Source organism: Sphaeramia orbicularis, chromosome 12 (assembly GCF_902148855.1).
Source record: "Sphaeramia orbicularis chromosome 12, fSphaOr1.1, whole genome shotgun sequence".
NCBI classification, from domain to species: Eukaryota; Metazoa; Chordata; class Actinopteri; order Kurtiformes; family Apogonidae; genus Sphaeramia; species Sphaeramia orbicularis.
In genome coordinates this window covers 49,560,010-49,575,666 of record NC_043968.1, presented here as the reverse complement: position 1 = coordinate 49,575,666, position 15,657 = coordinate 49,560,010, and the positions used below count along the sequence as shown (strand labels likewise).

General features: G+C 38.0%; 1 protein-coding gene across 1 annotated transcript in view; it reads right to left on the bottom strand.

Annotated features, from left to right (window-relative positions):
- Positions 1-15,657, bottom strand: part of LOC115429762 (transmembrane protein 132C-like) — a 267,243-nt gene that overhangs the window by 180,378 nt on the left and 71,208 nt on the right. The window contains exon 3 of the mRNA XM_030149471.1: positions 12,929-13,853. Coding sequence (XP_030005331.1) covers positions 12,929-13,853 — 925 coding nt within the window. The remainder of the gene's footprint in view (positions 1-12,928; positions 13,854-15,657) is intronic.

The following is a 15,657-nucleotide window of genomic DNA, read 5'->3' as shown; positions in this document are numbered from 1 at the left end:
GCTATCATCTGCAATTGAGAATCTCACACCAACTTCAAAAGAGGCTTAAGATCTCATACTTGGTTGTGGTTTAAACAACACAGGTTAAATATAGACCTCCTTGTTTTTCTTCTTTCTTCCATTTTTTTTTATATTACACATCTAATGTACCACTGTCGTTGCCCTTTTTAAATTATAAAATGCAATCAAACACAAAATGCACAGGCTTTAAAGAGGACTGAAAGATAGTAATCTCAAGGACTTTACACACCAGTAATGTGACAAAGGACATGAAAATAGGGGCCCATCAAATATTCGTACCAGCAATGAATGTGTTTACAACAGTCGCGGCACTTACTCAATAAAAGATTCACATGTATCTTCACAATAACTATAATCTTGTTTAGACCTACCTCCAGATCTCTGTTAACTCTGTGTTGTAGATAGGTCTGGCTCCATCTAGTATTGTTCTGAAATAGGAATAAAAGCTATTTTGGGTTGTTTGTTTAATTCTTGGGGGGTACAAAGCACAGGTTGCTGCAACAGTCAGGAGCTGCTCTGGTGGAACATACATGCACAAAGAAGAACATAATATTAAAATTAATAAAAACATAAAAAGAAGACTGTCTGTCAAAACATGCTGTTTTCAGGGTAGTTAGAGGTTGGAGGTTGTTGTTCTTCCACACAGTAAGGGGTACTTTTACAATTAGATGCACAGATGCCAGAAGAAAGGAGAATGATCACATCCGGTGTGATGCAAATATTCACCCATATATTCTGACAGAGTAGATATGAGAAAAAATTATATCATGATCATTTTTTTCTTTTCAGATGATATCAATATGTATCACGATATAAATCAAATCATGATTTTAGTCAAGCTTAAATTTACTCATACATTTGTTGTGAAGACATCAGAAGGTTATTTTTTATTTAAATATGGTTTATTTTCTGTCAGAGGTTGAACATGACAGATGTACTGAAGAACATTATACAACTGTTTCAGATAAATAAAACAGGTACATATATTTAAAACTAAACTAAAAGTCTGACCAGCTGGCAAAAGCTTTCAAGTTTAAAAGAGATCACAAACAAAACAGACCATCTTCACAAAATAATACCAGGGGTATATCCATGGGGGTGCATTCTTTTTTTTTTTTTCCTTTTTTTTTTTTTGACCCGTCACCACCCCCCCCTCACAACTTTATTATTAATTACAGCTTGTACTTAACAAGTGACCAGTTACAGTTTCAAGCTTATACTCCTATTGACCTACATTCCTTGCTAGTATATATGTACATAGAGGGAGGGGTTCATATAAACAAAAGTGCACAGGGACGAGACTTAAAGTGGCAGATTGACACACGACAGTGGGACAGAACGAACATAAGACAAGATGGTGGGACAAAACAGACATAAGACAAGACAGTAGGCTAGGACAGACATAAGACGGGACAGTGAGACAGGACAGACATAAGACAAGATAAATGGACAGACAAATTAAGTGGTCACTCTTATTGATGCTACTGTCGATCAGATGTATTGCATTGTTGTAAGTGTGGTGTGTGTATATTTATGTTAATGATGAGTGGGGGTGAGGTGTGGAAGTTAAATGCTGAGATAGAAAGTGGGTGTTGGGGGGGTTAAAGGGACAAGGGGGTATGTGTTCTGTTCTGATGATATATGCAGTTTTCAGCTACGTTTGTTTTAAGAAAGTTATGAATGGGTTCCAGTTGGTTCCAGGGGTGCATTCTTTAACTACTGGAACTGGTGTAAACCAAAAGTGAAACTTGACATGCTTTGGCCATTCAACTTCTTGCTTCTATGCCTCTGTTGTACACCGGAGCTGAAATGGTTCACACCCTACTTCTCAGTAACTCGTCCACTCGAGTTCTCAGTCAAATTTTCTACTGAGGCAACACTCATTACCTCCCACTGCAGTCCACACTTTAGTGTGTGTGCTGTGGCTGCTCTTATGCCTGTGCTGTGTGGGTCAACCTAACTTGATGTGGCTCTAGTGTGATTGGTTCGGTGCAGCGCTACTTAATTATGATTGGCTGTTCTTACGTCTGTCAAAACATGGACAAATGAATTCTATCAAAATTCTGTCGAGCTTGTCTCATATTTCTATAGGAAAAGTTATTTCGCAATATACTGTATATTGTTATCGTTTTATCGCCCAGCCCTGTGACAGAGTACCTCAAGCAAAGTAATGATCCAGCATCACCTGGAGCGTCATCTGCCGTGTGTGTCTCCGATGCAGATGGATGTCCACGTTCCCCTGGGTTTACATCCAGTGTCCAGATCATGTGTGTTTGATTCATATGACATTCAAGATACACAGACTCTTCACTGGCCTGTCACTGTTTAGTTGCTTGTGATGTAGCTCCACAGTTCCAGTTCCAGTTACAGCACTGTTGTCCCATCAAAAAGAGATTAAAAAAAAGTGTAGCTAAAAGTCAACAGGTTCATCATTGGTGATGTCATATGACATTTGTTCCACAAAACTTGAATGGTTAACGGCTTCGTTTGCTGTGTGAAAGCTTGAAAAAAAACCTAAAAAACAAAAACACTTGTTCCAATAAGATAAAAAGATGCTTTTTCCACTACAAAATATTCACATTTCTCAGAAACAACTGTTTGAAAAAACTATCTTAACGTCTAAATTAATTGCATGAAAAAACATTCCAGTGTGTACAGACCTTTAATCTCAAAAATAATAAACTGAAGTGTCCATCTGGATCTGAAAATTATAATTACTGTTGAGATAATTCAGACACATTTTGCTCTTGTTATCATTTTCACTGTAAAATCACATATTTCTTTTTTTATGTAGACCTTCCTTTCCACTGAAAGTAGGATTTCATCAGGCTACTTTGACTAATTTTAGTTTTATGATGGGGAAAAAAAATGGCATGATATGCCAGCACCAGCATCTCTTTGTAGTTATGACACTAATGTAGACTGACGCTGTTTCCTTGGAGATGTCTGCATATGTGAGCTTCACCAGTCACCAACAATTTTGAGTAACAGCATCTGCAGCCACTAAGGATCATGAAATAATCCTATGAGTAGTTATATTTTACTGTATTCCAAATAATGTTAAGTTTGCAACAGATTCACATTGACTCTGTTGAAAATATGAATTAATGATTTAATATCTTCATGGTTTGTCTTGAATTGGCATTGACAGAAAAAGAGCCATCGGAGTATAGCATATCTCCCCAGAACCCAAAAAATTGAAAAGTGGTACTTGTGACTGATGTTAGTTTAGTTTTTTTGACTCTGTCCATTAACAGCAGATGGACAACAGACAGAACAAAAAAAGAGGAACCACTTCAACATATAACTGATGATAGCTGTATATAGTTTGGTGGAAAAGGACTGAATCATTTTCCCATCATGCCTCAAAAAACATGATCATGTTTATTCTTGCGCCCTTCCCTAAATAGGAAAAAGCCACCACTCCAAGATATAACAGATAAATTGCAGTAAGTGTGGTGGAAAAAATACAGATGGGTTTTTCCAGTTTTACTTGAGAAACAAAACGATGATAGACTGTGTTGATGTTTACATTTGGATTCCAAATATGCGGCATCTTCTTTCATTGGGTTTTTTTATGTTGAGCAAACTGCAAATTTAGATAAATTAGGAATTTAAAAGAATTAATTAAAAAATGTAGTACTTTTATACTAGCTTTGTATGTCTTTGATCTTTATACTGTTTACCAGAAATGAGGTATGAATTTATTCACTGCTTTACTGTGGAAGGATATACCAACACTAATAAAACAAACACTGTATGAGGCATTCCAATTGTAATATCTTTATAAATGCTGTAAAATTATCAAAGAAGGAAAGATGAGCACCCACTCCCCATACCACAATAATTCTAGCCGCAGCCCAGATATGAAGCACTCTCTTGGGAGGACCCACTCCAGCTTCCTTCATTCTCTCTTGCTGCCCTTATAAAAAGCCAGCAAGACTTTCATAAGTTCAAAGCATCCAGCAAGAGAAACCGAAGCGACCTCTGACCCTGTCGATACTCAGAGTCTTGGAGGCATGTGTCACTCTCAGAGATACAGCACATTCACATGACCCTCTGCCGATCTCTGGGATCACAAAAAGCCCTGAGGGACATGTGGTTTTTCGAAAGGCAGATGGACAGTCAGTGGAAAAAAGGACAACAGTCAGCAGGGAAGTGGCAGAGCAATAAATTGTGTGTGCCCAATAAATTCATCAGTTTAGACACAAACTCAAGAGTAGAGAAATGATGGAAAATCATTATGGTAGAAAACACAAGGATTTTAAATGACTTGCTGTGGGCAACTGGTGATTGCTTTGTGGTAGCAGGGTCCAACAGAAAGGAGGATCTACACAGTGCCTCCCCGGGCTGCAAATCACTAATTACTTATTAATGAGTAGATGAGGAAAGTCTGTGCTTTCAAAGTAAACACTGGTGAGAAGGCCAGCTGGGGGAAAAAAAAAAGGAAGCGCAGTGAGGAAGGGCACATGTGGGTAACGAGACTTTATATTGCTCATTGAGACGGAGTTGACATCTAATTTAGGGCAAGAGTCTTCAGGATATTTAAATATAAACTCAGAGGAGCTTTCTGCCTTTGCTTCACAGAGCAGGAACATGTCGAGCTCAGGGAAAGCCAGAGTGAAAAAGAAAAGAAAAGCACATGTACAGAGAGAAAGGTTAGACAACATAAGAAAAAAAAAAAAATCGGAGCGAAACCAAGACAGAGCGGCAGATAAAATACATGAAAAAGTACAGATAAGTACAGAAATGGAAATGGGAAAGAGACATACCTATCAAGGGTGACCTTTAACAAGAAGTGAATCACAGAGGAGTGCAGTCACGATAAGGCTAATACACTGAGGAAGGCATCTCTATTCCAACCTTTCCTTCTGCTGATATTTCAACAAACAATAGCCAATAACAAACAGCCACGGAGCATGACCTGTAAATCTGAATTGTGTTAAGGATCAGGATCGGATGACATGAAGCCTCATGTCTGCATAACATCTGAATAATACCAAACTAGCCTCAGCTAAATCCACTTGTTTATTCATAAGCAAACACTGAAGCTTCCTCTTTCACCTGCTAAATCTCTGAATAGTAAAACAACTCATGCTGACTATTTGGACTGGCACGGCGTGAAGAATCTCAGTTATACCTTCACTCTCTCCGATATTAGAAATTCATTTGCATTCATCAGCAATGCTTCCCCCGGGGGGATCTGTGGAAATATGTTGGATTGTTTAGTCAAAATTACAATACAGCTGGGGCAATTTATCTTTTGAAAAGCCTGTTAATTTGTTCAGGAAGAAATGGTGTTTTCATTTGCATGTTGAATAAGGAGTAGCTGGAGAACCCTTTCCAACCTGTTACACCACTCTCTCCATGGCTAATGAGGCAGAGAGCAGGGAAATTACTGATTCCACAGGGAGCCTTTAGCATGACAAACACACCATGACTTTACAGTTGGCACAGAGTGGTGTCAATGCATGCATGGGTACGGGCATCAGCATGTCTGTGCACCAGTGCGATTGGAAGCAAATACACATATTCATGAGTCTGTGTGTGTGCTTTTCAGGCAGCTAAAATTAAAAGCCTGTAATTACATTCAAAATAATTACATTACATTAGATTAGATCAAATCAAATACTGCCAATTAGACAATGCATTTACAAAGCGAGGAGGGAGAAGATGTCCAATAGAGTTAAGAGTGTTGATTTTAAGGTGCTGCTGACCAGGAAAAAAAAACCTCCAAGGATTGTCATGAACGACAATTTAAGCAATAAACTTTATCTTATCCTTCACATGCCTGTGGAAAGTAAATTATACACATAAAAATCAAAACTCGCACCTTTTCTGATCTAAAAGTAATAAAATGTCAGGCGTGTCCCAGAATAGCTTGAGTGTGAAGTTCACTGCTGAAGTTACCGTACCGCCAGTTGCACTTGTCAAGATTGTTTTGTCGAAAGGATACCCTAGTTAGAGACAGTTACAGTGTATAAAAAGAACACTGACATCTGAGCACTGACAGAATTGTTAATATGAAAGGGAAAACACATGTGAAAAGTGTAGCTCAAACTGGATAAAACATGAGGGGTCATTTGAGTCCAGTTTATGAGATACATTTATTTTATTACCTCCTGAAAACTCCTCCACTGTATTCCAAACTAAACGTGATCTCAGTCTTCTACAACACATTTATTAAAAGTTAGAAAACTCCCAGTAAGCCAGTTCAGCTAATTAAAAAATGTCCTATCTGTCTAAATATTTATACATGACTTCATTTTTCTTGGGCAGCACAGTGGTTAGCACTTCATAGCAACAAGGTCCTGGGTTCTATTCCTCCATCCAACACATGCGCCTTAAAGGAGTGATATTTTGCTTTTTTTTAAATGGAATTATGCATTCTAGAACATTTCCCTGTGGTCTACATAAACTGTAAATGCTATGCTTGGGTCTGAATTCTTCATTAATTCAACTCCACAGGTCCAGCTTCAACTCTTTTTCTGAGTAATGACACCAGAAAGGTCGTTTTGAGCGCTGGCCCTTTAAATGCACATGAGCCACTTCACGCCTCACCCCCTCCAGGTTGTTGACTGTGCTGCTCTGTCCCATTCAGCCACTTGTGTTCTTTAATACAACCAACACTTTAGGTAATCGGCTCAAAGTTTGGACATATTTTCAGTATGGATTACAACCGCAGTTACGGCGTGCTCAGAGAAATGTTCGTCAGAAGTCTTGACCTTACACTACCAGTCAAAAGTTTGGACTCACCTTCTCATTTAAATGACATGAGATGGACCACAGATGTCCAACAAGTGCTCAGCATCACTGGGAACTCCTTCAAGACTGTTGGAAAACATTTCAGGTGACTACCTCATGAAGCTCATCAAGAGAATGCCAAGAATGTGCAAAGCAGTAATAAAAGCAAAATGTGGCGATTTTGAAGAATCTAAAATATAAAACATGCTTTGAGTTATGTCACACTTTTTTTAACTACATAATTCCATGTGTTCATTCATAGTTTTGATGCTTTCACTGAGAATCTGCTATGTAAATAGTCATGAAAATAAAGAAAAACCAGGTGAGTCCAAACTTTTGACTGGTAGTGTTGTGACGTAACTAGTTATAGACATAACAAATTAAGCAGGAATTAAAATGGGTTGCAGAAATCCACTTGATTTTTGCCAAAATGAACATAAAGATAGCTTTGCAGCACCTGGAGGGTTCAAATTCAAACTTTTTGAACTATTAACATCCAAATTCACAAATAAATGTACCAAAGACGAATAAAAGTGGGTTTAGCAAAATATGACCCCTTTAATGGGTAAACCGGTCAATCTAAACCTAGGCTTGCGCTAGCCTATCACCACATCACCATTGGCGATGCATTTTCCTGGTTGGCGAAGTTGTTTTCAACCCGTGTAGCCAAAGTGGTGAAGGTATTTTTAAGTAAAATCAACCAATTCTGATCGAAAATGTCCGAGTGACAACCAAGGAAAATAACAAATGCAGTCTCCACTACTGAAGAGCGCTGACGAGAGCGATCGAACTCACCCAAACTTTTCCGATTTTTTATGAATTCACACTGCACAGTCAGAGAGGGGTACGAAGCGGTGCAGACCGCCACCAGCAGAAGTGAAAACAAAACTTATCACTCATTTCTCTTTTCTCTAAACCATACTGGACAAATACCACGAAGAAGAGTAAAGTTTTTTGAGAAGAAGAAGAAGAGAGTCAGAAATAACAAACATGGAGACGACAGAGGCAACACTAATGTGATACTAATATTGCAGCGTTTTCGCTGGTAAGGTTTAAAAGCAAAGCTTCAGCAGGCTCAAAAGTAAGTACTCGTACTCATACCCGGTCTGGAAAAAAGTGGTATCGGTGCATCCCTAATGTATGGTCTCATACTCAGAGGTGTCTCACTGGTAAATTTATTTTATATTGAATCTCATATTGAATCTCATGAACATCAGTGGTCAGAATAATTGTATTTATAAGTCTATCATTTATTGTTTTGTTAAACATTAGATTAGAAATAAAAATAGTTTAGATGAAAATGTTGACTTGCGTTAATTTTTTATGATTTTTTTTTGTATGAAACTGAAGCCAGATTGAACATATTTTTAAGATCAAAATGCACCAGAATGCAGGAAGAAGACTTCATTTTTCCCAAAATTTCCCGGGGGAGCTATGCTCATTGCTGTGGTCCGCTACACACCCTGCTGCAGGGGCCCAGACTGGCTGTGGCTTTTTGTGGCTACACTCATTTCTACGAATGTAGCCACAGTGGCAGTATTTTTCATTTTCCTAGTGCAAGCACAGTAAACCACCCACAGGTGTGAATGTGAGAGTGAACAGTTGTATGTTTGTATATGTCAGGCTGGTGACATGTATTCAATGTTCACATGTTTGTGGCCTGGGTAGGTTGGAGTGGTTCTGAAAATGGATGGATGGACTGCCATAATGCAGCGTACTAATACACGACAATAAAATGTACATGTACATTTAAGATAGCATAGGATGCACTGTTCTAGGTCTATACGAAGTAAAATCTATGATGTAACATGGTACATAGTACATGATTGGTTACATGACAGTGTTCAGATGCAAATAATTTCTTATTCATCATGTTTCAGGAGTGCTTTTTTTACACTGTACATAACAATAACATAATATTGACATGATGCTTTAATTAAAATTATTTTTAGCAGTAAACCAATGTCTCTAGAAGGCTGAGTTTACGTCTTCTTCCTCAATTTTCCCACGATACGCTTTTATTGTTGCTATAACAGAAAAGTTAACTGATGTTAACGTGGAAACTATTCAGTGTGCCATTCACTGTGAAATCTCTATAATTCAGTCAAACACTGAGATATGTAACTCTAAAAACTATACAGATTTAGCTGAGAACAGGGTTTTATCCTACAGTTTAAAAGATTTGTGAGCAGCACACACAACCATGTAAACAGATACACTGGAAGAGTCATGTGTGTGCTTTGAAAAAAGGTAATTCTACCATTTTTCTCAAAGTTTTCTGGCGTGTGGTCAAATTTACTGCCCATTCATAAAATGCAGAACTGTTTTGGTTTTGGGAATATGGTGTGGTTAACAACCTTTATTCATTATTCAGTATTGAAGATGCTGTTTTCATATACATTTTTTGACTCTAAAACATTACGTAAATAGAAAATATTTCATATGAAGTGTTACCAAAAGCATTTTCAGATCCTATAGAAAAAAGTGGAGAACAGAGGAAAAAAGTACATTTAAACAAAAAATCTCTCTCTCTTTTTTTTTTGGTTCCCTTTTTGATGTTCGTACATGTGGGAATAAAGTCTGTGCACAGGGACTCTCTATATTCTTTTTTCCTCCAAGTCAGACTTCTATGGAGGAGCAGGGGGAGATAATAGGGCTAGGGGAATACTCTCTAGAGATGGTTAATAATTAATGATCCCATAACCGCATGGGAGAAACATCACCAGAGCTACTTGTAAAATAATCTGCTCATAAACACACCCACACCTGTGAGCGGACAAACACTGACTGACAGTATGTAAACATTTGCAGAAAGAGAGAGAATCACAGCATTCAACTCACTGAATCAAAACAGGCTGATGTAAATTTTATACCCCTTCCACTATCTCTGAACTTGAATTTTCATGTGTTAGATGCAGTTACCAAAGGGTTATTCAGTAACTAAAGGGTACTTAAAGTGATTTTTTTTTTTTTTTTGCATTGTCTGTGAATTCAGGGGCTCAGAGAATACTTTGAAAAGCACCACAGGTTTAGTCCTATAAGATAAAAGCAATAAAATAAAGCTGATGCAAGTTTAATCATTACTTTTCAGATGTTCAATTAAAGAGTTTGGTAAGCTGGCAGTCAAGTACTGTAAAGTAGTCTGTGATTTTCAAACACTTTGAGGTTTAATCTTTTGGTTGCTAATGAGGTATTTTGGTTGAATTTTAAGTTTTTGCGCTCCCAACGGAAAACATAAAACGACAAACTTCTGAACGACCGGGGTGCAAAACTGGTACAAGAGGAACTAAAAGGGGGAAAAAAAACACTGCCTTTAAAGTTCCCATTTACACACATGCTGACAAATGTGATAAACACACACTGAGCGAGCTAATACTTCATGGGAGTTCATCATCACTGGAGTGAGAGAAAAAGCAATGAGGCCTTTTGGAAGATTTCCTGCTCAGCCAGGTTTGACAAATTGCCAAGGCTTTCTGTCACAGCTCTACTTTGAGGCTGCTAACTGTTTCATCTGCCATGATTTAGATCTCAGGCATAAAAAGCAGCCCAGTGGAAATGCATATTCCTTACACCTTAATTTGCATCAAACAACGTGAAGCAATTAAAGCCACTTTGAATAGTAATTTGTAAGAGGCAAAGCTTCAATAAAAACTTTGTTGTTTTTGTGGGGTATCACCTCAGATGTAATTGTCATCAGACAGACAATTTTGAAGGTGAGTCCATAGAACAATCTTCATAAAAAGCACAAAAGCATAATTGTAGTGTTATCCAGTCAAAACAATCCTCTCCAGACTGTGAGGATGATGCCGTTTAGAGGTGATAAACACTCAGGTGTCTCTCCAGCATCAATTTCTTAAAAATGACATGGAAGGTCATAACCAACACAAATAAACCTCTTCTGTGAACCTTTCTGAGGACAAACAAACGTGTTTTTTTTTTCTTATTAATTTAGACATGTTTTTATGACCTAAGTCAGCAGTAGAACGATGACAAGAAATGAGCTTAGAAGGAGATGGATAATTGAATACAAGGTCCTGTAAACCCAGAGGGTTTAAGGTGCAGACTAACTGACTGTACTAAATCAGAAGATTTTCATAACTTTTTAGGGGAGCAAGTGTACATTTCAAATGAACCCCTGAAACACAGAATTTAAAGATGATACTAAATAATGAATATGGCCTTCCAGAAAACCTTTCAACTCAGCTCTGGCTTTTTCAAGTTGAATATCATTGCAACGGAACAGTTTGAGATTTCGCTTAGCATTTAGCCATGAAGTTTGAAGTTGGTCCAGAGCTGAGCTTGTCTTTAAAGCTCTCTGTTCATCATTGAAATAATGTTATTTCACAAAACCTCTGCTAATTGAATAGACATATGCCTGATAAATTTAAAGCAAGCGAAATATCAGAGAGACACAAATAACTGCTTACTGGAGGGCACAGTTGTTTGTCACCTTCACATTTCTTGTTTACATTTCTTTCAATTTGCAAAATGTTTTTCTGCTCTCAGCCGAGAAGTCACATTCCTGATCTGTAAAGAATTTGAATTGTAATTTTTTAATTAGTAGACTGCAAAGGTGCTTTTGTTTCAAGGCATTTCTAATTTAGTCATGAATACTCTTATTAAAATGGAGTACAACTACAAATCACCTCCTGCCATTGGTCAGTATAACAGCACTGTCAGAGTAAATCAAAAGCTTGTAATACACACATTCTCAAATTGTTAATATCAATGATTTATACCTCATTTTGCCGATTCATTTTGATTAAAACAGCTTCTATCTACGGTGCTTGCAAAGTACAACATCTGGCTTTACACAAGATATGGTCACATTGCCTGTAAGCTCTGATTTCTTCAGAGAAAAGGCATATTAATAACCAAGAAGTATCTATATACAGTATCTAAGTGACAAAGATGTACTTAGCATGAGTTAATACATGCAATGTATACCAAAAAACTTATAAATATTAGTCATTACACTGTGTTTCAGCAGTGGATGTGCTTATATTTACAAAATTAAATTAAATATTTCTTTTGTACTTTTGCCAATTGCATATATGGTTCAAACTCATTTTAAAACAAGTGGTGCAGGCACCACAAACCCCGTCCCTCACATGTATTGTAGCTTATTTTGGCATCGATCCAGCTGATGTCATCATGTCTGTGGATGTGCTGATGTCAGCATATCAACTGCCTCTATATATGTGCCAAGTTTGAAGTAAATTGAAACAAAATTGATGTTTTTATAGGCATAAAATTTTGCCCATTATAAGTAAATGGGGAAAGAAAAAGATTTAAAAAATTCATACAAAATGTAAACTTTGACCTATTTTTCCCAAAATGTAATGACATCTATTCTGAGCCATTGGCAATCTATAAAACAAATCTGCTATAAATTCAACCAATAGCTTTGCTGCTACAAACATTTGAAATGTTGCCCATTATAAGTAAATGGGGGAAAAAAGATTGAAAAAATTCATAAAAAATTTGAACTTTGACGTACAAAATGTAATGAGATGTATTCTGGGTCACTGGCAATATATAAACCCAATTTGATATGAATTCAACCAATAGTTTTGCTGCTAGAGTGTTAACAAACAAACAAACAAACAAACAAGCAAACCGAACCAAAAACAATACCCCTTGCCTCCCCTTTTGGGGTAGGGTAAAAATCATACACTTGTAGCTTATATGTATCTGGGTGTGTGTACTGCTGTTCATGAAATGATTTATTCCTGATAGATAAAGTGTAACTAGGCACTACGTAACCATTACACCAGGACAAAGGTGATAATGATGGGTATAAATAGGAATAAAATGAGGAAGGTGTCTGAAAACAAAATTGCAAAACTAACTTTATTGGACATCAGTGTAAATGGAGAAGTATATGTATATGCATTACACTGTCTTCCAGAGATGACTCTAGTCTCAACCTATGGGGTGTTACAGTATTATAAAAACTAATAAAGGAAATTATGAAACAAAAAAATGATTGGATTTGCTTTGATTTATTTATCGTGTTTTTTAATGTTTTTTGTGTTTCATATATGCCTGGTGAATTAGTCATCCTAGTAATGTTTTATTATTAACTGGTGCTTTCACTACTTTGACCTCTGATCCACATTCATATTAGTTCAGAAAATAGCAAAACATAAGGCTGACCTACCTGAGGGTGAATATTTGCACTGATGAAAGCGTGGAAAGAGCCAGAAAGGTAGAGACTGTTTCTCTCTGCCGAATGGGTTTGGAAGGTGACATCACCACAAAGTTATTGTCCAACTTCAGCTCTGACAGTGGCTGAAACAGTCGGACACTCCCAATGCGCTGCATAGGCGTGTGCCCTGCAAAATAGCCCATCGGCCTTGGCTGATCTGTGCGAATGGAGCTGTCTTTTCTTGAATCCTCTGTGTTGCAGTCCCCAGTCTCTGTTGTTTGAACCATGTAATAGAGCTCCACAGGTGTGCCCTGGGCCTGCTCAGATACCCTCTGCCTGCCAGGCCTGACAGAGGGGGGGCTAAACCAGCTGGCCAAGGGCTCGAGCTCCGCAACACAAATCCCCAGCTCACCTTTTAGCCTGCATGTCCCACGCACCTCTTGAGTCTCATGGAAGGCAAACATCCTGACACAGGGCAGTTTGTGGATGGCGCTGTAATCATCCCAGTCCCTGCCTGCGATATAGAACAACACCTGCACCTTTGGCCAGCTGGGGTGAATCCTCTCACTGATAATATAGGTGTGGACCTTCCAGTTGAATGTGAAAAGAGGTGACGATGATGCTGATGTGGGTACTGATGATGAAGTAAAGGAGGGTGTGCTGAAGGGCCCGGGCAGGGTCTGCAGCAGCTCCAGAGGGACTGGCTGCTGGACAGACAGTGGACCGTAGCTAGCGTTGACATAGGGCATCTGCCGGGCTTGGTGGATGAAGAAAGACTCTGTGCGAGCCTGCAGGCTGGAGTTCCTCATTAAGTCCTGGTTTGCCTCCTGGAGGAAGAATGCTGACTCTGCATTGACGATTTGATAGCTGACAGGCAGATAGATTGGCGTGGGACCGTACCTCTGCAGACCCTCCAGGACAACTTTACTGTCCCCCACTGAAAGAAAGAGAGGGAAGGAGAAGTTATCTATTTTTACATGAGGTAAAAGTATCTGAAATTATTCAGTCTTCTACTTCCGGTTACATATTGTGGTACTCAGCGACACAAAGAACATTCATTGTCTAAATCATATCAACAAAACCTGAGTCAGGTGTGAAATCAAAGAGCAAAAGGAGAAAAATTGGAGGAAATCACACTTGACCTGGGCCGCACACTTCACATTTTACATAAAATTTGCATGAATTCCCTGTAACCTGAGGCAATTGTATCTCTAGTAAGTCCTAGCAATGAATGTTAAACATTTTGTTGGAGATATTTCCATATGGTATCACTTTCATGAGCCGCTGCTCTTACTTAAAAGAATTTGTTAGCCTCAGTTCCAAACACTTGCATCTTTCTGAGTCAGTTGCTTATCATCCACGTTCATGTCACCTCCTGCTCTTGATCCTTTTTATTATTAGACCAACACCATCTGCTTCCCTCTCCACTCCAATTTCATTCTTTTTACCTCCTTCACCTCTTCCTGTCTGTCATCTCTCACTCCTGATTCTCTGTCAACAATAAAGTTAATATCAACCACTTGGTCAGATTATTAAGCTTAAGAAGTACATGGAAGTCATCATGTATTAAAATATTCACTGAGTGTGAGGCTCATGTTGGAAAGAAAAAGGAGGAGCTACACACACCTACAAGTTTCTGATGGTAGTTAGGCAACATCAAATGAAATAACTCTTTGAAAATAATGTGGCTTCATCTTTGTGAAGTTTAATTGGTAGTGACATTTGAAATGTGCCACTTAAGAGATGTCCAGTTGTGCACACACTGCATAATTTACTAAAATGGCACTGGTGTATAAAGAGCATGCTGTGGCAGTTCCTGATCATGTCATAGTTTTTTCTAACTTATTCTTTGTTCAAAAATAGCCTGATACCAAACACAAAATCTGGAAACTCTGTAAATCCAATACACTGAATTAACATTTTAAACATACACTTATAGAAAAGCTTTCATGGATATCTTAGCCAAACCATGGTTATCCTCCTTGGATGAGACCCGAGAACCAGTTCCAGTTAATTGACTTGAACAGAATCATATGGCTCAAAGCATACCAGTTCCTTTGATTATTATTATTGTGATTACAACATCACTTCCTTTTAGGTCTATATGTTCGCTAGACTTGTAACACAAGGGCCTCATCTCCCACTCATCAAAGTATGTACTAGTGTTTGCAACTTTGATGAGAAAATGGAGCACCATGGTTCCCCTGGTGATGAAAAAAACAAAACAAAACAAAAAAAAACACTCCAAGACCTAATTGTGGGGATTCCAATCAAGTTAAGTTTGATGTTAGCAAGTAAAAGCAACGTTAAGTAGATGTATTGGCTGCAGTGGGTCTCTGCTACCCTAACTGGACATTGTATTTCAGTCTATGTAATGATTGTTGTCTGAAAATTTCTGATAAATATGAGGGTGAGAGGTGTTCTGTTTGATACATTCCAAAAGGTAATAGCCATTATTACAAGGAGCGGCTTAGAAAAGATTCAAGTGAGCTCATATTATCTCCTTTCAATTTAAAGTCATTGAACTTTACACTCATTCAAAGCCAGTTTCAAGACATGTAGCCTATGGGCTTATCTTTATATAGTAAACATGAAATCTATGTAGTCCTTAAAGACAAAAAAAAAGAAGATCAAGAATCAATAAAGGAATCAATAAAGAATCAGACCGATGAGCAAAAACGATAATGGCACTGGTACAAATAAATACGATTATCAATTTCCATCCTACTCACTGCACAGCC